The sequence below is a fragment of the Semicossyphus pulcher genome, unplaced genomic scaffold, assembly GCF_022749685.1.
Source record: "Semicossyphus pulcher isolate SPU_LCO1_2020_fin unplaced genomic scaffold, fSemPul1.0.p SCAF_7, whole genome shotgun sequence".
Lineage (NCBI taxonomy): Eukaryota > Metazoa > Chordata > Actinopteri > Labriformes > Labridae > Semicossyphus > Semicossyphus pulcher.
Genome location: NW_027211748.1, coordinates 8,806,403 through 8,832,240, shown reverse-complemented (window position 1 = coordinate 8,832,240; position 25,838 = coordinate 8,806,403). Strand labels below are relative to the sequence as shown.

At 43.6% G+C, this 25,838-nt stretch overlaps 1 protein-coding gene across 1 annotated transcript in view; it reads right to left on the bottom strand.

Moving 5' to 3' along the window:
* LOC138611396 (receptor-type tyrosine-protein phosphatase S-like) overlaps window positions 1-25,838 on the bottom strand; it is an 83,615-nt gene that overhangs the window by 45,957 nt on the left and 11,820 nt on the right. The window contains exons 2-5 of the mRNA XM_069684474.1: window positions 21,751-21,964; window positions 14,731-14,876; window positions 12,890-13,031; window positions 35-223 (exon numbers count right to left, since the gene is read on the bottom strand). Coding sequence (XP_069540575.1) covers window positions 35-223; window positions 12,890-13,031; window positions 14,731-14,876; window positions 21,751-21,895 — 622 coding nt within the window. The 5' untranslated portion in view covers window positions 21,896-21,964. The remainder of the gene's footprint in view (window positions 1-34; window positions 224-12,889; window positions 13,032-14,730; window positions 14,877-21,750; window positions 21,965-25,838) is intronic.

Below are 25,838 nucleotides of genomic sequence, written 5' to 3'. Positions count from 1 at the left end.
AAATAATCTGACAGTAACTGCCTGTCTTTCTCACCTGATCGGAGCTGTTTGATGCGACCCTGGCTGGAGCCCGGTTCCACGGGCAGGAAGTCTTTGAACCAGGAGATCTCTGGGTCGGGGATGCCGCTGGCGGCGCACAGCATGGTTGCCGTCCTCGTCCGCTCCACCACCTTCAGCTGGGGCCCCATGTCTATACTGGGGAAGCCAAATGGCAACAGGTCCTCTGGAAGGATGAAGACAAAGAAAGAAATTTAAAAAGCGTGTCACCAGGAACTCAGTAATTAGGCGCAAAAGTGGACATGCTGTAACCTTTAAACTGGCTCCACTACAGGCTAATGCTAACGTCCAGTCTCCTTTCTTTACTTTTTCTCTGTTATTTGATTATTGTATTATCAAGTTCTTTTTAGAGGGAATAAGTTGTAATGTTTTTTTCCATATTGAAAAAAAAACGTCAAAAGACTAAGAAGCATGCAAATGGCTCTGGGATGCTGAGGCACAGAAGTACTTAAAGCTAAATGGTAACATCATCATGTTAAAATGCCCACAACAACATTACTAAGAAGCACATTTTTGGCAGGTATGAACTCTTAAAGAGGGGGTAGTATGTTGTTTCACATTTTAGGACATGTATATAATGTTACAATGTTGGATGTCCAAACTAAAAGTGGGTGGAGTTTCAAATCTGTTGGTAAAAGTATGTTGGGGTAATCCCCAGGCGTCTCAGCTCAGTCTGCAGGCTGCTGTGAACGTCAGGTTTCACACAGTTTTTTTCTCAGCAGACCTTGGAGAGCTGGCCAATCAGAAGAAAGTGGGCTTGTAGGGGCAGGGGGTCTTAAAGGCACAGAGCTGACTGAGTCGTTTCAGGCAGAGGCTGTATGAGGGCCTGCACAGAGCACCAGTTTTTTTGACTGTAAGTTATGCTACGCTACTCCACAGGTATCTCAGAGTGAAATATGAAGCTTGAAATCAGTATAATACCCCCCTTTAATCTTTTTTAAGGTTTTAATTTAGCATGTAAGCATGCTAACATTAGCAATAGACACAAAGTACAGCTAAGGTTATGTTGGGTCATTAACCAAAGTATAGTTGGCGCCTTGGTACCGATAAAACGGTAAATGGACTGTACTTATAAAGCGCCTCTCTAGTCTTCACACCACTCAGGGCGCTTTTACACTACATGTTACATTCACCCTTTCATACGCTAATTGAACGCTATACAACTGTTCAGCTAATGTACACACACATTAACACTGCAGCCTTTGCAATTTCAGGTTCAGTATCTTTCCCAAGGACACATCAGCATATAGACTGTATGAGCTGGGGATCGAACCGCCAACCTTCAGATTATCGGGCGACCCACTCTACCTCTGAGCCACAGAGCTTTATGAAAAGTTACAATAAATTCTGTTCATATCGTTTCGGGACCAAAACACTGACGGTCTAATTACCCGTCAGACTGAAACTGTTGTCCCTAGAAACATGCTGCTGGCATGGCTACTAACAGATAGTGACAAAGCAATAAAGAGAGGCAGAGGGTTGTGGTTGGGGGTCAGGACACGATGTAAGGATTGCTTTTCATCGATAATTTGGACGGAGGATAATAAACAAAATGTGTGTTCTCCTTATTTTTTATGTCAGTAGATCTGCAGCTGTTTTAAACACAACTGACTTTTATCTGCCTGAACAGAGACAGCGCGAACCCTGCCATGCACTGAATCCTTCCACACTGACACTGATGTGAGAGCCACTGTCAGCCCCCCTCCACCTCCTCCTTTAACATCTGCAGGCCTTTGAAAGTGGCGCTGCCGGCGGGGACGGCCGAGCCACAATATCGTTCCTCATCAAAGCGGCGTTTTCCTTCCTACAGCTAGCTAGTCATTAGGTGATCTTGTAGGCTGGCAGAAACACTGCTAGCTTTTAATGTGTGTGTGACAGGCCGTTTCTACAGGAGGATAAACACGCCGCCCAGTCAGCAGGAGGGACTTAAGTGCTGACACACAAACACACAGCCGCGCACACACACTTGCAGTCCTTTCCTAGAAACACAGGTGTTTGGTGGCAGTGGCAGTGAACTGTGAGTTTTTCCGTGGTGTGGCCTTGTGTTGTGTGCTGGTAATGATTCTTGTCTAATAACTATGCAGAGAGCTGCTCAGAAACAGCAGCAGCAATTAGACGCCGGGATCAAGAGGAGGGGCAGGGCGCTGGGGGTAATAAGGACTTGTTAGCAGTAATTGTTAAAATGTACCAACGATTAGAGAGGCCGATCTGGGATGTGTCTGCATGCGTCTGGATGTGTCTGATTACAACAGGGGGGCAGCGCACAAGTGTGTGTGTGTGTATTTGTTTCTATAGCTTTGTTCTTATTAGCATCTTCACAGATTTATGCAAAGTGTGGAATAATGTACAGACACATGTCCTCACATATCCTGGAAAGTGAAGGTGTGTGCACGCAGAAAAGCTTTCACACACACAAACGCGCACACACATTAACACTCACTTTCTCTGCTGAATGGGATTAAGCATCTTGGTGACAACAGTCCAGATGGCGAGACACGTAATCAAGCATCCATCAGCCTCCCTGCTTCCTCCTCGCCTTACCCTTTAACCACTAGATCTCTTTCTCTCTCTCTCACACACACACACACACCTCCCCCATACCTGCAACTATAATTATATATTCCACCTTCCAACAGCAGCAAAGCAATTACCAAGACGCTAATTTGCTCGGCTAATAAATCAAACTTGCGCAGCCTCTTGATTGTCAAGCACAACAAAAACACCCTAAAAGTTTCCTACGGCTCAAGCCCAACAAATCTGCGGCCAAACACAGTCCGAGACGCATGCTGCAGCCACGTCAACATGTCCGTGTGTTTTTTCCTCCGCTCCTCTCCTCCTCCTCCTCCTCCCCCTCCTCCGGGCCCCCTGCTACCTAACCACATGACAGACGCGTACCATCTGTTTCCACACACTCCGCTATGGGGATGAGAGGCTGAGTGGAGATAGGATCTATCGCCCTCTTTCTCTCTCTTTCCACAGTCATCAGCTTTGGAGAGACACACCGTCAGATAGGAATGTCAAGCTGCTGCTGCTGATGGCGGAGCAGAGAGGAGGAAGGAGAAGAGAAATGTCAGAAATGGCAAGAGAGCAACTCACAGCTCCAAGGAGAGCCTGGCGATGAGTCTGAACGCTCTGTGGTTAGAGTTAGAGATGCTCTGATGCCAATTCAGATACCTGAATCTGCGTATCAGCCGGCACTGAGTATCTGATACGATCTGATACCAGACTTAAAAAATAACAGGTGTACACTTTTAAGTCTGTATGGATGTGGTGTGATTCCTTTCATTTTTGTATTTCCGAGCTCAGAAAATGTATGACGGAGAACTTTCTTTTATTTGGAGGTTGCATAAACAGTCAGAACTTAGCAAGAACATTAATTGATAAATAAATCAAGAAGTAAATAAAGATCCTGCTGTAAGACGATTTGTCTGACACATCTCTTGAGTCTACTTAAGGGCCTGTGTCCACTGACGGCATTTTTCGTGCTGGCAGCGCCTATTTTCAATACAAAGCCAATGCAGTTCAGCGTTTTCCTAAACGCAAATATGCCCTTCCTCTGCGCCAGCTGTTTTTGGTAACTGCCACGCAAGGTGTGGACCCACTGAACGCGAACCGACACGGCTGAAAATTGGCCCCTATTCAAAGCGTATTGCAAGCAACTGATTCACTGCTGAATGTATGCACCAGGCAAGTGGCGCCACTTTTTAACAGCTTTTCTCCCTCATTCTGTCGTAATCATGCATTTAAAGAAAACAGCAATGTAGTATTTAATTAAAAAAACCTTGTGGGGTGTTGGTTTGATTGAAAAAACTTCTCAATTCACACCAACAAGTGACCAGCGAGGCTGGGCAGATGTGAGTGTGGGTGAATTGGTCACCTGCAGTGAGTCCACACCGTCAGTTGAAAATAGTTCAGCTTTTAGAACACCACTGCGCTTGTCAGTGTAACTTCTCCTTCACCAACCAATCAAAATGAAGAAGGGGCGGGACTTCAGATATCAACTTTTAAACATCAGTGGCGGAGGAGAAGCTAATCCTTTCGTTTTTTCAAGGCTACAGTTTCCAGGTGTAGAGCTGTTGCTAATGCCAGACACGATTCATTTCCAGTGTTTTTATGTTTTCTCTGTAAAAAATCCTTGAATAAAAGCAAATATTAAGCCTACTAAGCAATTTAAAACAGACTTTAAGGTCACGACCAAGGGAAGCGGAAGTGCTGCAAATTTCGTATCCTAGCAACACTAAGTGTCGGTGAGAAGCGCTCTGAAATTGAGGTTGTGGGCGCTGCCAGCGCAAAAAACCTCGTCAATGGACAAACGCCCTAAGAGTGTTGGAGAGACACAAAATTTGAATGTGGAACTGCTTTTTTTGAGTGTTTTTACAGGTTTTAATTAGCAGGTCAGCTTTGCAGATAATTGAGGTCCTTTTAAAGAGCTCAGGAACGACGAACGATAGAGGAATGCTACCCTGAAAACAAGCTGAGTTAACGTTAGCGGCAGCTTGAACCTGCTGTGTCGACAGAGGCGTCAGAGGAAGGCAGATTTTTATGTGAAACTCCTTTACTTTCCATAGATCTGCCTGATGTTACATTCTCTGCTAGCACTGTACTGTTGTTTTTGCTATTGTTACGTAACAAATGACCAGAAACCCGTTCTTCTTTGCTGCTCTAAAACAGTCGTTACCTGTGGCAGCCGTATTACATCCATGGTATCAGAGTGCTGCAGCCTGCTGTGAAGGGAACTGCTTCACAAATGATTTCCTGTGACACTAAATTATTTTATTTTGGTCCAATAAATGATATCGGATCGTTGGACGGTCTGCTGTGCTCGCCACAATTTGCGATCCTGGTGTCGGCTTTGGAACAACGCTACTTAGAGCTCAGGTGGAGATCAGGCCTCATCAAACCCTCTTTTATCAGCCAATGAAGACTTAAGCAGAGGGGGGGACACTACACATGATTCCTCCCTCACCTCCACCTACTCCCACCTCTCCACCACTGATCAATGCTAATGATCCATCTGAATGGAGGCTAGTCCTACGGCCATTGACGAAAAGATGGAGGAAAAGAAAGAAGGAACAGGGGGGAGATCGATATGGAGGTCAGGAGGCCAGCTCCCCCGAGGAGAGGAATATGCTGGGCCTACATCTGCTCCCCTCTGCCCCCCCCCCCCAACCTCACTCCTCTCCTGAGAGGGTTCAGATGGTCTTTTTATCACCCCGCCGGCTACGACTACATGGACTCCCTGGCTGTTAATTAGAGCACGCCACTGCAGCGGGCTGGGGGCCTGTGCAAGGGTGTGTGTGTGTGTTTGTGTGTGGGTGTTGGGGGGTCTGGATCTGTATTCCAGTCAGGTCTTTATCAATGCTGCAAATATAAAGCGTAGGTGGACCTTGGACTGAATCGAGAGAGGCATGAGAAGGAGACGGATGGATATATTTTTAGATTCTGCTGAATTCGTGAAAAAAATATGATACAATACGATTTGTTTTTAAGAGCCAGATTTTAAGCAATTCTTCCCGTTCCCAGGAAGGCTATCTTTAGGCATCTTGGCCATAAAGATGGCATTTGTTAACTTAATAAATTAACACAAAGTTGTGAAAAATATCCATAAAATGTTCCCCGGACCCAACGTGACATCTTAGCTAAAAGTGTTCAGATGTAAAGGAGGCAGCAGATGCAGATGCTTTCACTGAGACACACTCTGTTGTTCATCATCAGGCACCTGGACTCTGCATCGCTGCCGTCTTCACACCAGCAGTGGACTTAATTGTTTTAACCTTGACATTTTTAGATACGAGTGGCCTGGGTCTTCTCCCTCATTGTGTTATTTCATATAAGGTTTCTTGTGTGCTGACTCAGGCAAAAGATTGGCCTAATACCTCCTTTCCTACAAAACATTTTTCCCTATAGAAATAGACAATCCTGGATAATAGTGATGCAATCTAAAAGGCACACACCCTCTCCAACCTCTAAACGTCTGTACTTCATCTGTAATTGTGTAGTAAGATTGATTACCTGCGATGCCTTTGGTGCACATCATTGTGTTTTGTATAATAGGGTTGGTTAGTCCCGTCCCCAAGAGGAACATGATACTCACTGGCATCTTTTAGTTATACGTCCCTTATTGGAAAATTACCATTTTACTTCCCTGAACCTCTTTATTTCTCCAATGGGCTTTATGCGCTTTACCTGCTGTTGTTCCACAAGTTAGGTCGTAACTTTTAAAGTCTGCTTTTGATTTTTTATGGACTAGAAGAAAAACACAGCACAGCCTTGGATTAGATACAATCTTACCTTTGGGACAGTTTTACAAATGTGATTATAAACCTCCCAACCTCGATTTGTAATTCTTTTACAGAACAGGTTTTTTTTTCCATCTTAAAGTAATAATCTTGAAGATTTTCATTTAAATAAATGTCACCATCTATCGCCGAATAAGGTAACACAACGGTGACTGAGCCTACAGCCCACTGATGAAGGCGGCGCCCAGTTAGTGACTCGTTTTCCATCACCCAGCAGTGGTTGGTCTGCCAGAGAGGGTAGGCGGAGCTAAGCGGCTGCTTTTCCGGTCTCTGTAAGTGTTGCAAGTAAACAGTAATCTACTATGGCTGAACAAACAAAGAAAAGATCGATGACTACAGATACAACTTCAAAAATAAGTGAAAATCCAAAGAAACAAATTGTACGCACACATGAAGGCAAACAGTCTAAAAAGGAAAGCGACCGTCAGCGAGGAAAATCGTCACATGCGATATCTGGGAAGTGTGCTCCTGCAGTTACCATTTATCACCATAGGTGTCGCCAAAGAGAACGAAAACTGAGATCTTCGAAATTATTACTTTAAATACTTTATTATATCTCTCAAATATTTGCTCTAGTTACCAGTTTTTCAGGCTTTTTTTCTTACCTGTATTTTATTTTAGCTTTTAATTATCTTCATTCATCTATTAAGATTTCTCAATGTTCGGAAAACTCCAATGGCCTTTCTATTATGTTATTGTGCTATATCTGTTTTTGTGTGTCAAGTATCTCTTTGCTGTTTTTCTTTTATGTTCTCTGGGATTCATCTCAATGTCATCGTCAACAAGTGTTGCCCTTAATGATCTCCTTATTGTCAATAAAGTTTGACTGTATCACATAAAATCAGTTAAAGAAATTCAACTGCCTAAGAGCTGTTTCACATGAACACACAGCACAGCAGTAGTTCAGCATGCTCTCACAGTAACAGTGCTGCAGATTTTTGGCATGCAGAATTAGCTTTTTACACCTCTCTTGTTGTAACTTTGTAAAGGGATACAAAAGAACAGAATGTAACCAGTATAATATGAATAATATAGACCGAGAGGAAGACACTGCAGCATGTATTGTGCAGAAGAAGCCGCAGACTGGACGCTGAAGTACAGTTCACTGGAGAGGAGAACAGCAGCTACAGGTATTCAGCCAGGCTCCTGGATGAGTCAGCCGCTGCTTGAAATAGATACTGCGGGCATGGCCTTGATCACACTTTTCACCAAATGAATCATTTATCAAACACAAACACTGCCGCACAAAAGTACCGCTTATTCTCATCTCCTGTTTAAATTGATAAGACAGCCTATGGAAAAATGAGGCATGTGTGTGTGTATATAAACACTGTGTGTGTCAACAGCGTTTGGGGGAACATTGGCAAGGACCGAGCGGCATTGTTCCCCGGAGCTTTGTGTGCGTGCATGTGTGTATTTGTGTGTATCAAGAGGGTGAGAGCGTAAATTTGGCCTGGTTGTGTTTGCAGAAGGGCAATCAGGCCCTGTGCCCAAAACCAGCCGGTGGAGCCAACCGAATCTGGGCAAATATGCAATTCATGCGTCCGTGTGCACACAAACACACACCCACACAGATACGAGGACCAACACGCACACACACTCTCTCAAAGTAAAACATAAAATGCATTTGATGCAAACAAACAAACATGAATCCAGGTTTTCCTCTTTCCTGGCTGTCTTTGAATCTCTCTCAGTCACCCAAACACAGACACACACACACACTTGGCCAAACACTCACAGAGCATTATAATTCGTCCTGGTTAAGAGACAGGTTGCCTATTCATCTTTCAGTTCATTTCAGCGGGGAACGGCCATGTGCATGAAAGAGGCCTGAATAAAAGCGCGATCTCAGGGAGCCTGATTCAGGCTTAATCTGCCGGCGCTCAGCAGTCTTCAGAGGCTGTAATGCTTTGACTCCTATAGACTGCAGGAGGGCTGGAGGGGAGCACTTTAAATGCTAATGGACCTTTATGATAATACATCACAATACAATGCAGAATCAGACTTTGCATCGTAGATCAATCGCAGCCAAAATCCCACACGTGTCCCCGTCGTCCTGAGCCCCTCTTTGGCTCTCCAGCAGCCGGAGACTGAACACACAAAGCGCGATGATCCCCACACGTAAAACTCTATTAAACACAAACACGCATGAAGAATGGACTGGAAGAAACAGAAATAAAAAGAGGGGGGGATAAAAACAGTGAAGACGAAGGGGCATGTATGATGAAAGAGCCTGTTCTCCACTCCTGGAGTGTAATCCTCTCCAGGCTGAGTTGATACTCTCAGTTGTTTCCAGACCAAAATGCTGCTTGAGCCGCCGGCCTGCCAATGCAGCAGACGCCCGGGGGGAATCACTGATCTGACTCTGTTGTTCATTTGAAGGGTGTTTGCCGTGGTGGCAGAACATCTCTCCTCCCCCCGTCTCTCCCTCACCCTCTTCCCTCCTCCATCCCTTGCCTCCCTTTCTCCTAAAATGGGACACTGGGAGGTGGGTATAATCAGGATTACTCTGCACAAACCAGCCGCACACGCACAGATATGCACACGCACGCACATAAACAAAGAAGTCCACGTGCATGCTTTCAAAGACACAGATAATCATTAAGGTTCTGCACGCGCACACACACATAAACACACACACACACACATATATATTTATACACAGCTGCAGTGATGTGAATCCCTCGCCCACCAGAGGTTTTCAAACATGCAGGACTGCAGATATTCACATCTGCTTAAGGCGAAACACAACTGCAGTGTCCATAGAAAAGAGCAGTTCGGGTGGAAAGGGGATGGGGTTGGTTCTAAAGGGGTGAGGGTGTGGGGGTGGGGGGACGGCAGAGACAGCCTGTAAAAACACAAAGGGAGGAGAGGAGAGAGAGACTCGGGATAGACAGCGAGGGTCAGGCAGAATAGATGGCAGAGAAAATGAAAGAATGAATAAAACAAGAGAGGAGAAATTAGAAACGGACATTGCTGTGAGCCAAAGACAGAGAGACCTAGTCGGGGAGAGAGAGAGAGGAGGAGGTAATGAGAGGAGGGTGATTTTTGAAGACACAAAAAGAATGATCTCTCCGACCATAACCTACCACATCTCCATCCATTAGGCAGCCTACAAGAGCTGCAGCCCATTTCCTGTGGCCAACCACAGGGCCCTCGCGCCGTACCACGCTGCTATTAGTGTCGGTCAACCATTACACAAAATGATGCGATGAAACACATCAGGGGCTGAGGAGACTGTTCGGGGGGAGGGTTCGGTCAGTAATGGAAAGCCTGCTTTCTGCTCCAGCGGTTGGTGGACCTTTTTCTCCACTGAACCGTGTTTTAAAAAGAGACTGACCCAAACAGGATTTTTGCAGACTTCTGTGCACTTAACGGCGTTCTTAGATAACATGAGCTATCATACAGCGTAGCACTCAGCCGTGTGTGAGAGTGTACAGTCAAACAGAAGCGTTCAGTTGTGTAGAGGAGGTGTCTTATTTTGAAATGCATACATGTTAGATGACTATATGTTCGATTTGGAGCCTTTCCAAGACTTTGAATCATCAGTCGGGAGGATCAGCAGCTGCATTAGAAGATATTTGCTTCACTGATAAAAAGTCAAAGGCCTAAAATAAATGACTCCTGAGGAGCTTCTTGATAATAAATATTTATTCACAGATCTTACTTTTTTTTTCAGCTGCTTGAAGGTTAGCAGGCAAAAACTACAGTTTACGCTCCTGTATGTAAAAACAGATTTTATATTCAGCAGTTTAAAACATTTTCTAGATTCAGGACTTTCTGTGAATTTTGGGGAAAATAGTGGATTGTTTTATTCTAAGTTACGATGAAGCAAACTGAAATATGTAAAACTCTGAACTGCGCATCTGACTGGTTTCTCTACAAAGCAATCTCTGCAGAGGCTTGTGGGTAATATTTAAAGGGCTGCTTACTAACTTTCAAATGTATTTATTGAGCAATTAGGGAAAAAAGGGGCGCAGGTTTAGCTCAGTTGGTCGAGCGGGTGCCCCATGTACAGAGGCTGCAGTCCTCATTGCACTGGTCGCAGGTTGGACGCCCTGTCTGCTGATCATTTGGTGCATGTCATCCCCCACTCTCTACTCCCAACATTTCCTGTCTCTCTTCAGCTGCAAATAAAGGCAAAAGCCAAAAAAATAATCTGTAAAGACAATATACATATGCTCACTTTTTTTTGTATTATCAAGCTAAAACTAAAGCAGTCTCATGACCCACCCACAGCCCTCTGCAGACCTTAAATCTCAGACAACAGTAACACTCAAAATAGGCTTTGAGTTTTATTCTAAGACACAGAGCCAAACAGAGAATCCGTTATGAAATATTAATAATCTGCGACATGTACATAAAAAGGAGAAATAAAGTAGAGTAAAAGGTTTTATAAAAAAATAAGTAATATAATAAAATATTAAGTAAGTTATAAGAAGAATACCTAAATATGAAAAGAGATAAAATATGTTAAAGTAAAACAATAAAATAATGAAAGGAGGCCTCTCGATCAAAAGAGGGTCTACTCCATTAACACCTTCAAGAGTCGTCCGGGAGCCTTTTCAGTTTGTCAAAGGAAGCGAGCAGGTGGATACAAATCTACCAGGAGACCCTCTCAGGGCAGATTTTACCTTCTTGAGCCTCACGTCTTTTAGCCAAAGGTCTGGCTCAGGGGCTGATGGTGACTTCGACTCTAATTCTCCTCTGTGCCAGTTATGATGCAAAAGCAAAACCATTATGAATTTTTTATTAAGTGTCTGAGCAGCTGGTAACACACCAAAGACTGCTACTTGAGCACAAGGCTGCAGGTTTGTATTAAATGCTTCTGATATTGATCTGAAAATAATGGTCCAATATTGATCAGTAACTCTTGAATGATTTTCCAGGCTGACAAATAAGCATCAGCGTCTGCTTGCTATTTTAAGCCTCACATTTTGAGTCATGAAGATACTACTTAGTTGTTCAACAGCTGTCATTTTTTTTAAACTAAACATTTCAGCAACCAACAAAATTCTTCTGTAGTTTTCCTGCATTTGTTAAGCTGACAGGTTAGTGCAGCTTTTCACCGCACAATACGTGATTCATAATTGTCTCTAAAGCAGAAGTGCGTAGTCACATGACTAAAAGCACCAACGCACTGAAGTGTGTTCTGGTTCTGGCATCGACTATCGAAGCAAATATTAATAATGTGTGTATGTTCGGGTGTGTGTTTCGCTGTTTGCTGACAGCATTCGTGGTTAGAATAAACAGAAAGAAAAGTAGTTTGTCTTTAGCAAATTAAGTTGATGTAGAAATATATTTATTTAACAGTGTTACATTTATATAAAAGAAAAAGCAAAATGCCAGACATGATCAAATACAAATGGGGATATCAAAAAGACACCATATGGCAGAAACTGTCGGTGGACACGTCTATATTATCCTCCCACTATAAATCACACAGCCCAGCATATACTGTATAGATGCTCTCCTTCTGTGTGTCCTTATCCCTCAGATTAGGGAGAATCAAAGACATCTGATTCTATTTCCACACGGGGGACAGAAACGTCATGGAACACAAACTGAGTAAGAGAAAAGTTAGCACAAACAGGAACAGGCACACATGGCCACACACACTGTGAGGCTGCCCTCGAGGTGTATTTTATGTGGTAATGTGCTTTAGATTGGGGCTGTGTGTGCAGAGATGATGGGCCGGGTAACAGATGGACAGGAGTCTATTCCCTGGGCTAGCAGCCTTCTGCTTACCACACAGCCCTGCCAAGTCCACAATCCTCATCCATCTCCTGCTCTCCTCCACCCCCTCCACCGCTTCTCCGACTCCCCATTTCATCTTGATTGTTTCACAGCATCCTGTGTTGTTACTCAACTTACCCCCACCTCCTCTTCCTCCTTCACACCCCTCCTCACCTCTCCTCGACCTCTTTCTCCCTCTTTCTTTCTCTTCCTCAATTTCCCCTGGCAGAAATGGGTTGTCTGCCAAACGGAGGCCTAATCCCCTGATTTTTCTTCTTGTAGTAACAGCCCAAGCTGCCATCCCTCTATTTCTTGGTCCTTTCCTGCTGTGCTGCTGGGCGGATGGCCAGCGCTCTGATCCCAGGCTTGCAGCCACATGCTGCAACCTTAGTTTGCAGCATGTTGGAGCATCACATTAGATAAGTTTCCCTCCAAGGAGGCAGTGGACATTAGATTAACACCCCACTCTAGCAGGGAAGCGCAGTGATTACAGCTAGCTGGGATGCTAAAGTACCCTTTAGCTAGAGCGCTTGCTGGCCCTCTCTGTGGCCAGATCACGCTCGGTTGCACTGAACCGGGACTATAAAAAGAACAGTTGACTGCAGCCTGCTGTGGAGGCAGGGTGTGGCACGTCTCTATTGTCACATCCACAACTGACAACCCAGGGAACCGGGGACGACGGTTGAAATCAGGTGTGGGCACGTGGAGAGAAAGAACCCTCAAGAGGAAAAAGGATGGAGGCAGTGTGTGTGTGTGTGTGTGTGTGTGTGTGTGTGGCAGACGTTTGTGTGTCTCACCTCGGATAATGGCCAGCTTTGCAGTGACGGACACCTCTCCTTCACTGTTTCGTGCCACACACTCGTAGATGTTCTCATCTCGGGGGGCTCGGAGTGGTTGGATCCTCAGCACAGCACCTGCACCATCATCAAACTCTACGGTCTGGACGGCCACAGAACCACAGAACAAGACGCGTCAGTCACAGCAGAGTAAACAGATGCATCACTATAAGAACAGTAAACTATGATGTCATACATCATTAACTTAGCAGAGTTTCTGTTGCAGTAATAATGTGACAGTAATTATACTTTAATATTTCATTGATTCCTTTTTTACCTGCCCCTCTGCCTCGAGGCAGACTCAGCTACCGTTCCTGGAGCTGAAAGGGTTTCTTGCACAGAGACACCTCAGAACAGACCATACTTACCGACATGGGGGGAGTGAATGAGGGTCCACTGGTTGAAACGCACTCTATCTAACCATTAGGTCAAATTACTGCATCAATACACAATCAAACCTCTAATGTGTTTGAGCTGCAGGAATTAACAGCTCTGCAGAAAAGCTTAGCTCTGGAAAAGCCTGCTTGTTCGCATACATCTTAGGGACAACAATATGTGCAATGAGTGATAGAAAAAGTACTTTGTGATCTGCTTCATATTTTTATGTCAGTTAGGAAAAGAGACTTATTCTAATGCAGTCATTTTGTCTTCAGCTATTTAATTACATAATTCTTGCAACCTTTGCCTAAAATTTGCACAACAAATACTCTACTGCCTGTGTTTGTTAGACTACAGCAAAGGGTAAATTAGCTTAGCTTAGCAAAAGGCTGAAAACGGGAGAAAGCTAGCCTGGCTTTTTCCACAGTTCACCTGCCACAGCCTCTTAAACAAACTTATCTATTTACAGGCCGGTTCACAATACACGTGTGACGTGTGTGTGACGACGGCGGAACGTCTTCCTTTTCATTTTAAACGTATGAAAACAGGTTAAAGCCTTCAGACTGCCAGCACGAGTCGCGCATGTCAGACGATGCTCACGCGCTGAAAATCTAGAGAATAGGAGGCTCGCCTATTTTTACCATGAGCGGTTCTCGGCCAAAATACACTGTGAAAATAAAGTGTGGAGAGTCCTCTTGACCTCGTCACACCATTATTAACATCTTTTCCTGGAGAATATGGCACTGGCATGGAAAGTGAAGTACGTCAACACTTCCGGTATTCTTTTTCAAAGTAAAAGTCCAATCTGCCATTCTGACTCCCTTGTTTGTACACAATGCTTTTATTTTGATGTATTGAGGATTTGATGTGTAATCTTGAAAACCTAACCGTAACAACAAGAGCTAGAGACAAAATCTACAGGAAATCACTGTAGGCCTACCCTGCCAGAAAATAGTTCCATGTCTCTGTCGTGAACACACTTCAGTTTGTGTACAGATAAAACAAATAGTCTGTAATGTGTTATAGAGCTTTCAAAATGCTCGTTGGATGGATTTAATTGTTACCTTTGGATAAAGCCCGGCTAGCTTCTCCCTGCTACTAGCCTTTATACTAAGCTAAGCTAATTGACTTATAGATCTATCTTAATATTGAGTGTACCAACAAGGGAGTTTCGGTTTTCGTCAGCCAGAAAAAAAGTCAATGTATTTTACACAGAATTATAACAACTTGCACGAAGAGCGATATGTAATCTTAAAGGTTACATTTTATAAAATCTATGTAAGTAGTAATACACAGATTTATACATACACATAACACACAGAAATAAGGTTGTAAACATTCATATGATAAAATATATAATTATAACAGGATATACTACAATGTAATTTACAGTAAAGTTAACCATTGAGAACTGTGACAACCACCTCGATACGCTGGGAATTGACCTTCTTGCCCTTCTTGTTCCAGTAGACGACAGGCTTGGGATTTCCAGAGGCCTGGCACACGAATGATGCCACACCGCCTGACACTCCGATCTGGTCTGTGGGAATCTTGGTGAACTTTGGGGGGGCTGCGAGACAGAGACAGGGAGGGGGATAAAATAAGTGAAAAATAAATAAATAAACAGACAAGCATGAAAACTGATGGCCTTAAACCCAGAGGACAACAACAACCCCGCTGCTGACCACGCCCCATTTCACTGTCAGTGACTGGTCTGGCTGACTTGTGCTCTGATGGCTGCGTGTTGTGCTTACTTCCTGGGTATCATCTAGAGGACATGCTGAAGGACTTCCTGTGGGTCATAAATAAAAGATGGGGTTGGGCTTCAGAGGAACATCTCTGTCTCTCTCTGTCTCTCTCTGTCTCTCTCTCCGTCTGTCTCTCTCTCTGGCTGCTTCCTCCCGGCCGGACTACCCCTCATACGCACCGCATGCAGCAGCACAGGCTGTCATGGCACATGAGTGTTTCACAGGTAGGAGAAGTGTTGGCTGCAAATTTCACAGCATATAATTGGTTTAAATGTATTAATACCAGAGGTGTCACTTTGTTCTCCACACTCCTATAGGGAATTAGCACTTGCAGAATCTGATGATCTTAACAAACGCAATGAATTTACCGACATTAGTTGTGTTAATCTCCTGCGCTGCCTCGGGGGAATGTCAGCTGTTGTTGTGCATCTCATGTTGGATGTATAAGTGCAGCGGCTGAAAGAAAATAGCAATTTCCAAGTCCGATATTGAGCCAACAGCACTGAACCTATATTTTTCACAGTGGCTGAGTCAGATCAATCACACAACTTCATGCTCCCACCCCTCGCTATCAGTCTGCGGCCTGTTTCCATGGTGCCCAGCTTAACTCCTCCTCAGCTTCAGCATCACCGCCATCCATCAGGGTGAAGTCAGGATGACCCTTACCATAGCAACCTGCATCCCTCCTCCCACTCCCCCCCGTGTGTCTGGGTGGGTGAGGTCCTACTGTGTTGATTCACTTCTGCTCTGAAGGCAGAACAAAAACTGCCTATAAAATAATGGCTACAGACTCTAAAGCCTGTTTGCACGTTTCTTTTCCCCGCTCCTCCTCACCGCTCTGGCTAACACTCACGCAGACCGCTTTCCAGTTTCACAACACCGCCTTGACAGTAACTGCAATACCGCCGTGTCAAAAGACTGCTCCTGTGCCCGCTTCACTGTGTTGTAGCTCCAAAAGACCCACTCAGAATGTCAGAATTAAAGTGGTTTCATTTTATGCTTGCCATAATCCTCAACAGGAAGAAGCAAAAAGCTGGCTCAGTATAGTCAATCAGAACAAATTTATGCCCACCATTTTAAGACTCAAGAGCAGGAGATTTCCTGCCTGTTACACTCTCAGAAAAGGCACGCAGAGTATTGAGCAAATTGCCGCTTTACCCTGCCAACAATATGAGAATCTGACCTATCAAAAGTCTGAGAAATGTCACGCCTGAGAACCGTCCTCTCCTGGCGATGGGATTATGAATGAATTTCGTGTGCTTCTCGGGGCTTCTACACGGGTCTCAGTGGCTTTATGTTGTGTCCAAAACTGTGTTCTCTTAAATGCGCTCCAACATCAATCCTACAGTACAGAAAAAAACGACCCCACTGGCAATGTTACTACTTAAGCCTCTTCTGAAAGCCAGGGAAAAGCCCCGCAAGGCACCGGCTCGGGATGGATTTGCACCAAACAGAGACTTGTTATGAGCGGACGGTTCGAGAAACCTCACGGAAAAATGAGCAACTAATGAGCAGCTCTGTCTCTTTAAAGGTTTCATTCTCTCTTCTATGCAGGTCTACCACGGGCCTGTTTTTAATGAAACACCTCTGTAAGCTGTGATCATCTGTATGATCGACCACTGCTGAGCTCAGGTAAGACTGGAGCCAGCAGGTACAGAATCAAAGTGTTAGCATGTCATTGCTTGAACTCTTTGCCTCAGGTAAAACTGTGTTCAAATCATTAAAACAATAAATAATAAACCTTCAGATTGCCGTATTTCAGAAGTTCTTCTCTTCTACCAGGTGCCTTAAAGAAACATTACTTATGGCCAGGGCATCAAGCTCAACCGGCTGTGGTCTGACAAGCCTTTAAGCCACATTTAATAATGCATCCCTTCCTGTTTGTACGTCTTTGCTGTCAAATCTGTTTGCATCTCACGGCCAAATGTTGTGCAACTAAAATAATTCTGTGATACAAAGATAATGAGGCCCGTGGTGGTGCGCTGTGTAGCTGCAGGAAGTAGAAATGGTATTTGAAGATGATTTGTGGGCCTATCTCAAACAAGAAAGCGAAAATTGGACACACAAATAACAAACTTCATTTGCATGGTTTTGACACTGTTTGTGCTTGATAGTCAAGTGGGGATGATTTCTCTGAGGAAATATTAAACATCTTTTGGATTTAGTTTCCATTAAAGACTAATGGAAAAGTATTTCTATTGGTTTACAAAAACGTGGCAGACATTTGAGGCAGGGAAATAAAAAAACACAGCGTGCCTATCAACAAGTGCTACATGTTTGTCATACTGCCAACATTTAACTTATTAAAGCTCCTGTGAGGAGTTTTTCGCTGGTTATGAAACAGGCTGAAATTAATTCTGATGCCTTTATATGAGCTACAAAAGCAAACCAGGCCATCAGAGACAGGATTGATTATTTCAATGGCGGGGGGTAGGTGTCAGACGAAGAGATTAACTGCACGCTGTCTTTGTTTACATGTTCCAGGGCAGAAATTTCAAGTGAGTGATACACATGACTGTTAAAGAAAGCAGGAAGACATTTGTTGTTAAAAACCGCCACTTAGCTTGTAGAGGACAAAATCAGCAAAGAGATAAGAGGTACGGCTTTGTCCACAGGGGGCGCCAAAATCAACACAAACTGAAAAAGGGGACATATTTTAGCTATGCAATCAATGTTCTGTTGTTCTAATGTGTTTTTGAATCAAAGTAAAGTTGGTTTCGTTTAAAAAAAAATTGTATACAGTATATATTTTAATTTACTTATTATAATTAATATTAATTACATATTATTCGGAGCCTCTCCTTCCTCCTGAAACGAACAAGCCCTTTTGCTATTCAAAGGTTAGACCTTAGCCGAGACCTTGGCTGAAAACATGGCTGCTCTAGGATCGGTAATTCGGCCTTATAGGTACAAGCCAGAATCGCCAGGAGGTATCAGAATGGTAATTTGAAATCTTGACGACTTGACTACAAGCTGGTGAAGCAGGCAGCCTGAGGTGAATGACGATTGGTTGATTTCAGCGAAAGCAAGGTTCTACATAGAAACCTGCAGCTGTTATGAACGGCCCATTTCAGAGGCGACCTTTTTAAAAACGTGATTCTATGTGAAACATTTTTATGCAGTTTTTTACTTTTTCACTGTGAACAATAAACACCCAAAAATGTGAAACCCATGAAAATATGAGAATATCCGTTTAAAAGATATGGCCCCTTTAAGTGCGGTCTGACATGAAACGTACTGTTTATTAATATATGAATTCTTGTTCACTTTCAACTTTATTCAAATTTACGGAGTATAAAATTTGTACACAGGTCAAAAATTAAGAATCCAGTCACAACCAACTAAACTATGTATGGTGTTTTTTAGAATAACTGTTTTTCCTTGTTAAGGGGCCCGAGTGTGTGGAAACTTTTATTCACAAGTTATGTTTCATTACCTTGGGGTAATAAGGAATTCTGTGTCTGTGTGACTTTGCAGACAACTTTATTTCTATAAAACAGCCAGACAGTGGAGCCTATACCCACTAGGAGTCTAGGATGCTCCAATTCAGTGTGTGCAAAATCATTAATATTGGATGTTTCTTTGCAGGAGAAACTAGATGAATACAGTGAATGTTTGCAAAGAAAATCAAAAGGTGCAGCGACTGTAAGAAATTACAACAAAAGATTAATGGACAATTAATATGTCAAGCATTAGATTACATTGGTTATTAAGTTCTGAAATAAATATTGTTAGTAGAATATAAAAAGAAGATCTCAGTTGGATGCTTTTCTTCGTTTTGTGTCTGTTTATCTATTGAAGAAGCTGGAGAGATGCTGGAGATGAAGCTTTTATACCACTCTTTTTGTTCTGCAGAGTTAAACTGTAGGTGGTCCAAAGGCAGTGATCTTCAATCCCACAACATTTCCACTGAAAGTTGGCTGTTGTGTAATTCTACCTCTTCACTGAATATAAAAATATTCTTGGTATGACGCTACTCTTCTCAAAGGCTCATGAACTCAAATTGGTTACAGAAATGAAAAATAAATATATATTAGACAATTCCTATCAAACAATTCAAAGTGCTATCTCCATCTTTAGCCTGAATCCGCTTTCAAAAAAATCAGCTTGGTTATATTTTCATAGCAGTGACAGCTGAGTGTATGCGAGTGTGTGAGTGTGTGTGTGTGTATGTGTGTGTGTGTGTGGGTGTGTGCGTGCGTGTGTGGACCACTGAGGCAGGAAATCTGTGGAAATGTTGTAATCAAGGAGATGATGAGAAACATGCTGATGGGACCTCCTGGCTTATCAAAACACATTAAGAAAACGCCACAGTCCAGAGCTGATGTACTGATGAACTGACGCACACAAAAGGATGTGCAGGCACACACACACACACACACAGACATTCACACCTTTGTATAAGGCATTTAGAGCTGACAATATACCAGCTGTCATTCAATTAAGAAAGAGAGAGATGGAAAGAGGAAGAACAGTAAAGCCAGCTAGCTATAGATATGTGTGAGATTAAAAGATAGACATACAGTCTAGACATATATACTGTGCCATATGTAGTGCAGATATATCATACAATATGTAAGCAGTGTACAAAATCTGGTTAAAAATATACTTATGAAACTGAGCATGGTACATAGATAGCTAGCAGGTAGCCAGAAAGCGAGGTTACTATGTAGATTAGTTCGGTCGGTAGCTTGCAAGGTAGATAGCAGAGCCTGACATACATTGGATTTTTGGGGCCGATGCCGATTCCGATATTAGTGAGTAAAAAAATTCTGATATCGATATATCGGCCGATATATTCACATATGTTCAAAATGTATCTGAAATTAAAATATTAAAATTCCAAATCTGAAAAGTTACTGTCACATTTGCATGACATACAAAATTAAAATAAAATAGTGTTTCTGTAGCAACTTAAATAGCACTAAAATAAAATATCAAATTAAAAACAAGTGAGTATAAAACAAAAACACACAAAAGTAGGAACAAAAATGATTTTCTTGTTTTGCCCACCTTCACACAGTGCTGCTGAAGATAAAAGTCACTAAACACAGACCAGCTCATCTGACAGACTGAAACTGTAAATAATAGTAATAAAAGGCTTAATGGGCAGGATTTTCTATATTAAATATTCCCTATTAATCAATATCATGATCCAGGAGAAGTGTGAGCTGGTGTCTGTATCTGCAGAGGATCTGCCCTTCGTCTGTGTTTCTATTCTTATCATTCTGCTCTGTTTGGGACATTTTGGACGATCTATGGACTATCGCGAGGCAGAGGTCTGGAGCTCAGCCAACAGTCTGCAGGTCGGGACTCAATCAAAACGTAGCATCACGGTAACATGGCTGTCTCTCTGCTCGGCTCTGCTCGGCTCTGCTCTCTGTCTGTCTGTAACACCGTAACTTTAACATCTTTATGAGACGTGAAAGGGACTTCACAAAACGTATTCATTTGCCGTTCTGTGAATGAGAACAGTCCGCGCGCGTGTTTCTCACTGCTGTGAGGAACTGCAGGTGTGCTGAGGGCGGAGTAGACAGACGCACACACCTGGCAGCAGTGCGACGATGGCTTATTAAAAGAAAACCCTGTATCTTCCTGCGGTGTTAAACGGAGATGTAGACGTGTAAGCTTGTTGTTTAGAGCGTAACCGCTGTGAAACTAGCAGACAATAAAGCTTAAAGCTCCTGTGCCTTGGTTATTATCGAATTTAAAACTAACTGAGAGCCAGACTGTACAAACGGGATCTCGTCTGCGTAGTTTAGAGGCGCAGAGGGTAGAAAGGGTGGTGCTCTGAAAGCAAGCTTTCTTTGGCTGATTACTGTGATTAACATGAGTTTGTTGTTCACAATGTTTCGTTCTGTATGGGAAAGATAATGGTTCCCTTTGCTGTGTGTGCTGCTCTGCTCAGCTGTGACGCGCACTCTGGCAGCGATAGGGACGTCCTCATTTCCCATCATGCCTGTCGCCTAGTGTTGACTGAGTAGTTTAAGTTGTTAAGTTTGCTATTTATGTTCCAAAATAGTTGTAACCATGAGTGAGGTGGCTGTTTTATTTCTTGAGTCCAGCTGTATTTCGTTTGAAACACAGAGATTGGCTGTTGTATTGTTAAAATATTAGCTGCGTCCTCTGCTTGGCACAAAGTGTAAATAAATAAACCCACGGCACTACAAAAAAATAAGTTAATAAATACCGGAGCATACGGGAGGACATATATGCTGATACCTAGATGGATAAATAGATATACATATGTATATCTGGAAAGTGCTAATGTTGCAATCGGTCGGGCTCAAATAGCTAGATAAATAAATTATGTTTTGTGTGTAGTTCAAATACATCTTGGAATATGTTATATAACAAACAGACATTGTACAAAATTTGATTTAAAAAAGGCTTGTGATCAAAGCAAAGGAATTGAGAAACTAGCAGGTAGCTAGATAGCTAGCTTCCTTGTTAGATAGCCTACTGATAGCAAAGTAGATAGCTAGACAGATAGACAGACACATAGATAGATAATATAATATTCTACCACTGTACAAAAGGTGGTTGAAAATTTTGATTTTGAGCTTAGCTAGGTACCTAGATAGCTAGCTAGGAGGCTAGCGAAATAGTAGAATAGATATATAGCTAAATTGAGAGATATAGACACTAGAGATCGAAAGATAGACAGACAGACAGATAGATATCTGATCATCATACCTAGTCCTCCATGCACGCTGCTCAAATGGTTGGTTAGCAGGAGAATCAAGGGCAGTAGCAGACACAGGGGAGAGGGGCTGAGGCGCAGCCCCAGGATAGGCCTCCTGGACAGGGCTAGGACTCCACCTGTCCTGGATAGAGGCATGGCACCACCGTGGGTTAGTCGGAGATGGCGGAGTTTTGGGTTGGGCTTCACTCAACAGGGGTAGGCACTCTGCAGACACAAAAAAAAGCAGAAAGGTCAGCTGAGAGGAATGAAAGGCATATTTCCTCCACCTCTGATTCATCGCTGTGCTTTCAGAAAGGCAGAGGAAATGTCAGTGCGCCATGAGCAGAGACAGAAAACATACAATAATTCATACAGATGCAGAGAGAACATCCTCATGAAGAAAATTAAAGACAAATTCATGCTAATGCAGGATTAGGCCTTTTGATTTAGCCAGAGCACTTCTGACTTGGGATTAACAGCTCAAGCAGGCCAGCTCTGACTGAACTAATACCAGAACAATGGAGCCTTTGCTACACAACACAAGACAAGAAACAGACAGAAATAGTTTTCAGCATACTGCTTCTGTATTAATAAGTCTCCTTTTCTAGTGAGCCGTGAAATGAGCTGCAACGATACATTTTTAAGGGTTCCTTTTTTTTTCTTTAGACGTCCTCATAATTTCATTTCACTTTAGCTCTGGCCTAATTCCTTCAGAGCGTTCAGTATTTTACTGTTCTGGTGGCACGTAGAAGTGTTAATGCAATAATACACCCAGAGTGTGCCACAGTAATGGAAAACACTTAAACAAAGAGGATTGAGGGGTCAGTAGGAATGCGGCAAAATTCAATAACAGCAAATGTAAAGCAGAAACTGCTGCTTTAATAGATGTCCCCCTTCTTGTTAATCCCCAGCCCTGGGGGGGATCTCGCTGTATTTTGTTCTTTTTTTCCCGCACAAACACACGCAGTGGCACACATCTGGAAGTCTGGACATAATTCAGCTCTGTCTGCTTACAGAGATTTAGACAAGCTGTGCAGAAGCCTCCCCGCCTGGGAGTCAATAACTCCACAGTCCTATCGAGCTCTCCCGACCCCCACCCCTCTGCCCGATGTGTCAGAACGCAGGTGGGGAGGCCAAATGAGAAAGGAGCCTTTGTTAACCTGTCATATATCACACACATACACGTCAAATACCAGTACAGGGTAACATATATGCTCTAGGGGAGACACAATTTGTATTAACAGGTGACAGGCCACATTGTGATCGGTACATAAATATGCGCAAACACCCATTTGCACGAGTGCACCCTGACAGCCCCGATACACCGCCAGACATGGAGCCCCAGAGATAAGACCGACCCTGATTCGCCTTTACTAAATGAAAGAGGCATTTCTTGTGAGTTACATATTCAAAGACTCCTCCAACCACTTATTGAGCTAATGACCTGCTCAAACACATTACTGTCTGCCAGTTTGGATACTAAAAATAGCTCATCTGAAAAAAACATGGCCGACTATCTGATACCGGCTCCTTTTTTTTTTCCCGCGCCGCTTTGCCCTCGCCCTTATCTGACGCCGCGTAATAGACGTCGAATAGAAAAGCTTTCAGCGTCCCCTTTTCAATTGAACAATGTGATAAGAGAAATCAGATCAGAGCTCATTCAAGCACCATTGGCAGCATGTTAAGTAAATTCTCCTCTTACGGAAACTCAATTTGCAGTCGTTAATCTAACTAGGAATACTGCTCTGCGTGGAGCCACACGGCCACTTAAACATTAGGTACTCCTCCGATGTTGCAGCGTCTGCTTCCTCCTTCATGTGTGGTGGATTTGCTTTTTTTGGGGGGCCTTTTTATATCGCTCTGTGACCCCAGTCTAACCCTATCTATCACTCTCAGTTTATTCACACCTCCTTGTTGTCTTTCACCTGCTGACAAAGGCCTTGAAGCTATAGTGGCTCACCCTGCATCTAATCCTTAATCTTACCCTCATCTCGCTCCCGTGTTACTCGCCGTATTCCTAGAATCTCTTCGCTCCTTTCATCCCCCTTCCTCCCCTCCCCTTTCCTTTTTATACTTGGATTTTATTAGATATTTTTTTGACTTAACAACAGCAAAGAAAACAACAATAAAATCGCAAGGCATCTTGACATACACAGTATCCAGATCACAAACAATAGCGTTATGAAAAAGGTGTTATGGATCACAGACAGGAGGTTCTATGCGGGACTACTTTTTATATATACTAGTGACGATGATTGACGGAGTATACAGCATAAGAAAGGCATCTTATACTGGGAGGATGAGTAAGCCACCAACCATGATTCTTATTTCGACAAATAAACAATCCATTCTGTCGATTTTGCAATGTATAAGTAATTTCTCAATCTGACAGCGAGTCTGAACCTCTCTCCCGTCTCCCTTTCATCCCCTTGCCTCCTCTCCTCTCTCGATGCCATCTCTTCCTAGCATCCTATCATTTATCTCCTTCCTCTTTCTAAACACACTCTAACCCCTGCTTGTATCCAAATCCTCTTCCTCTCTCCCCAGCTGCCCCGCACCGGCTGCTCCAGCTGTTGTTGGTCCATTGACACAGTTCAAACAAAAGAGGGTTTAGAGCTTCCTACAGCTGCGAATGTGGAGGGAGCGAGCCAAAACAGATACACAGACGCAGCAGTCCACCAGGGCCGGTTTGGGCATGTCTGGGCTTGTGCTTTCAAAACAGGCTCTTCCTCTAGATTAGGAACGTCCATGCAGTTTTCTTGTCATAGATGCAGAATTGAAGCATTGTGAGTGTGATTATTCTCATGATTCAGTCCTGCCCACCGTCTCTACAGCCCCCTCACAGCTACGACAACCTGCTCTGCCTGATCATCTGGCGCAGCATCCACGGAGAAGACAGCAGGGGTTGGTCTTATTACATTTTCGGCGTGACAACACAGATGGTCAGCCAGACAGATAGATTGATGGGGATACATGTGGTATTTATTGCGGGGAGGCAGATAATGACACCGCAGCTCAGGTGGTGAAACGTACACCGGTTATTGTGCTCCCATCAGGTTGATGAAATAACGTCGTTTAGGTGGCATCCAACCTGCCCCTGCTCCGCTGGGGACATGTTTTGTTTTTCTCACCTCGCACCCACCGCACACCCCACCTTCTTACCCATGATGCCTTTCACCACAAGTGGGTTGAGCTGGTCTCCCAAGGCCTGTCTCCATGACAACGAGCTGGGAGCGCTCACAGAAGGATCAGATCTGTTTCCTGCGGCACCATGCTAGCTGGGAGATAGTCACTACACCTGAGTGCGAGCTCGGGCTTTCTTATTTGTTTTAGCTTTAATTTGGATTCAGCGCTGTGAGAAAATGTTGTGTGTGTTGTGACGCTTTGGGGACCTGGTTTGGAAGAAAAAGGAGCTGAAAATGTTCGTTTTTTTATTCTTGAGGGAAAAACAATGGAAGGAACATAAAATGTGCCTGTGCAAAGCCTTTGAGGGTCCGATAATGAGAATACTTCCCCCGTCGTTTGTCCTCTTTCACACTTTTACCACTGATTCTGAACTTATAGCGCACTCTTATATTGTTCTGAATAAAAATAGCCTTGTGTTGAATTATGCATGGCTTTGTGCGCCAGCTTGCAGAGGGAAAAGTTAAGAGTGGGAACCATGCATAAGAACGGGCTGGGACTGATATTACCTCACGTCTCCTCTGACCTCAGACCCTGTGGGCACATGGCACTTACGACTTATACACACACAAATGCACCCACACACACACTCACATCAAAAAACACACAAACACACACAAACATGGCAGATGGCAAAGCATCATGGGGGAGATTGGCACTCTCTCACACTTCCCCTTCTCTCTCTCTCTTAAACACACAGCCCAGAGACACACAAGTATGCGGACACACACGCTCGCATGAACACACACACACATTCACAGACGTTGAGGATCAGAAGCACAGGATGAAGCACGGCTTACTGCAGGCATGAGCTGCACCGCCCCGGTTACATTTTTAGCAGAGGAAATAAACTATCTGAGGATCCTCTCGAACAAGAAAACACACCTGTCACTCAAACGCTGCGATTCTCTGCCCT